General features: G+C 44.2%; 1 protein-coding gene across 1 annotated transcript in view; it reads right to left on the reverse strand.

The window, feature by feature from the left end:
- Nucleotides 1-723: 723 nt before the first annotated feature.
- The window catches only part of LOC309698007 (uncharacterized protein), a 9579-nt gene continuing 7777 nt past the window's right edge, over nt 724-2525 (reverse strand). Inside the window, exon 5 of the mRNA XM_082520276.1 lies at nt 724-2276. Coding sequence (XP_082376402.1) covers nt 1952-2276 — 325 coding nt within the window. The 3' untranslated portion in view covers nt 724-1951. The remainder of the gene's footprint in view (nt 2277-2525) is intronic.

Consider the following 2525-nt stretch of genomic DNA (forward strand, 5'->3'; position numbering starts at 1 on the left):
TGATCACTTGCAGCAAATGTGGGATTCAGTATGTGGGTGAGACAAGCAACACAATTTTGACAAGATTCACCCAGCATAGGTACAATGTGTTAAGGAAGAAGAACACACACACACAACTGGTGAAACACTTCCTGACACATGGCTGGGAATCTGTCAGAGCAACAGTAACACAGGCAAATCCCAGATGGACTACTCAGCAGAGGAGGAAGGCTGAAAGACTCTGGATTGCAAAACTGGACACTGTACACCCTAAGGGGTTAAATGAAAAAAGTTTTTAAAGGACATAAAGTCCACATAATGTATATACTTGTTTATTATTACTGTTCTGTTTTTCCTGTGTTTGCCATGTTCATTATTATTATCATTGTCACCAACACTCCACCTGTCTGTATATATTTGCTGTGACATCCTAACCATGAGTTTTATCCTGACCCTAACCAATTCTAACCCTGTGCTGATTCTAATCTTATCCTTGGAGCCCAACCCTAAGCCCAAATCCTAACCCCAACCATTTTTAACCCTATGTTGGAATTGTAAACCTCATGTTCAGGATACTAACATAATCCCTTTTTCAGGGCACCAAGTTTGGGGCATGGTTCCTTGAGCCGGGAGCAGGGAAGGCCTGTGCATTGAGACTCGATTGCCTTCGGCAATCGAGTTCTCATCTTATCTTCTCCTATCTCTAAGGGAGAGGCCAGCCACCCTTCGGAGGAAGCTCATTTCTGCCGCTTGTATCCGCGATCTCGTTCTTTCGGTCACTACCCACAGCTCGTGGCCATAGGTGAGGGTAGGGACGTAGATCGACCGGTAAATTGAGAGCTTCGCTTTTACACTCAGCTCCCTCTTCACCACGACGGACCGGTGCAGCGTCCGCATTACTGCAGCTGCAGCCCCAATCCGTCTGTCGATCTCCGGCTCCCTTCTCCCATCACTCGCGAACAAGACCCCGAGATACTTGAACTCCTCCACTTGGGGCAGGAACTCATCCCCGACCCGGAGTGGGCACTCCACCCTTTTCCGGCTGGGAACCATGGCCTCAGATTTGGAGGTGCTGATCCTCATTCCCGCTGCTTCACACTCGGCTGCGAACCGTTCCAGTGCGAGCTGGAGGCCCTCACCCGATGAAGCCAACAGAACCACATCATCTGCAAAAATCAGAGATGAGACTCTGAGGCCACCAAAGCGAAAGCCCTCCGCCACTTGGCTGCGCCTAGAAATCCTGTCCATAAAAATTATGAACAGAACCGGAGACAAAGGGCAGCCCTGGCGGAGCCCATCACCCACCGGGAACGAGTCCGACTTATTGCCGGCAATGCGAACCAAGCTCTTGCAACGGTTGTATAGGGATCGAATGGCCCGTAGCAATGGGCCAGACACCCCATATTCCCGCAACACCTCCCACAGGACACCCCGAGGGACACGGTCGAATGCCTTCTCCAAGTCCACAAAACACATGTAGACTGGTTGGGCAAACTCCCATGCACCCTCAAGCATCCTGGAGAGGATAAAGAGCTGGTCCAGTGTTCCGCGACCAGGACGAAAACCGCAAAAACAAAGTATTTGTATTTAATTACATTTTTGAGTTTAGGGTTTAATGGGGTTTTTGGTTTTCTTCTTTAGTGTTTAGTTTATTAACAAACTAGATTGTACTGCATCGTTTGTGATTTATGATTTAGTTTTGTTTGTTACCCCTCATGTGTCACAATGGTCTGATCAGCCATTATATATACCCTTGTATGTCATTTCATGTTTAGGTCAATTATGTTTGTTTGTGGCAGTCATTTGGTTTGTTAAGTTTGCAGTCTTTGCCTGAGTTCAGTTTTGTGTCTTTGACCTCTTTTATGAGCTCAACATTTATTAGTCTTGTAAATATAATTTTTGGGGGTTAAATAAATGGAAACTATATTTTTCTAATAATTCCTGGGCTCCTCCTGTTTTTCAACTCGGTCCATCACATACCAGCACTATCAAGCGCCAAGTTCATTTTGCCTTCTTCACCCTCAAACATTGGAGACAGGGGCAAAGCTTCGATCAGAAGTCTTAGAAATTCTCTTCTTGGTCCACCCAAGTCAACAGCCTCTTCAGGTACTCCCATATCGTCAGAAAACCTGACAGAAATTGTGTGGCATGGATCATATGTCGCTCGTTTAAAACCTCTAATTGCTCCATCCAGGACTGTTGATCTATTAATGTTGAACTTGCATTTCTTCTGCTGGTTTACTTTTGCAGAAAGTTCCTCCAAAATATCTTTTGCTGATACCAAACAACTTGAAGTCCTGTAGGATTAAAAAAAAAAAAAAAAGAAAAGAAAAAAAAAGAAAAAATATTGAAAAGAACATCAGTAAAAACATTCACATACAAGGGCTACAAGGACATACAAAGTTTTGTCAAAATCAGAATCAGCATACTTTAATAATCCCTAAAGGAAATTATCATAATCATAAGCAAAATGTACAAAGGAGTATATTGCTCAGTGGCTTTTTGTATTGTTTATATGTTTTGGAGAACTAGAAAGCACTAGAGCA

Source organism: Aulonocara stuartgranti, assembly GCF_965226115.1.
Source record: "Aulonocara stuartgranti genome assembly, chromosome: 20".
Taxonomy (NCBI): Eukaryota; Metazoa; Chordata; class Actinopteri; order Cichliformes; family Cichlidae; genus Aulonocara; species Aulonocara stuartgranti.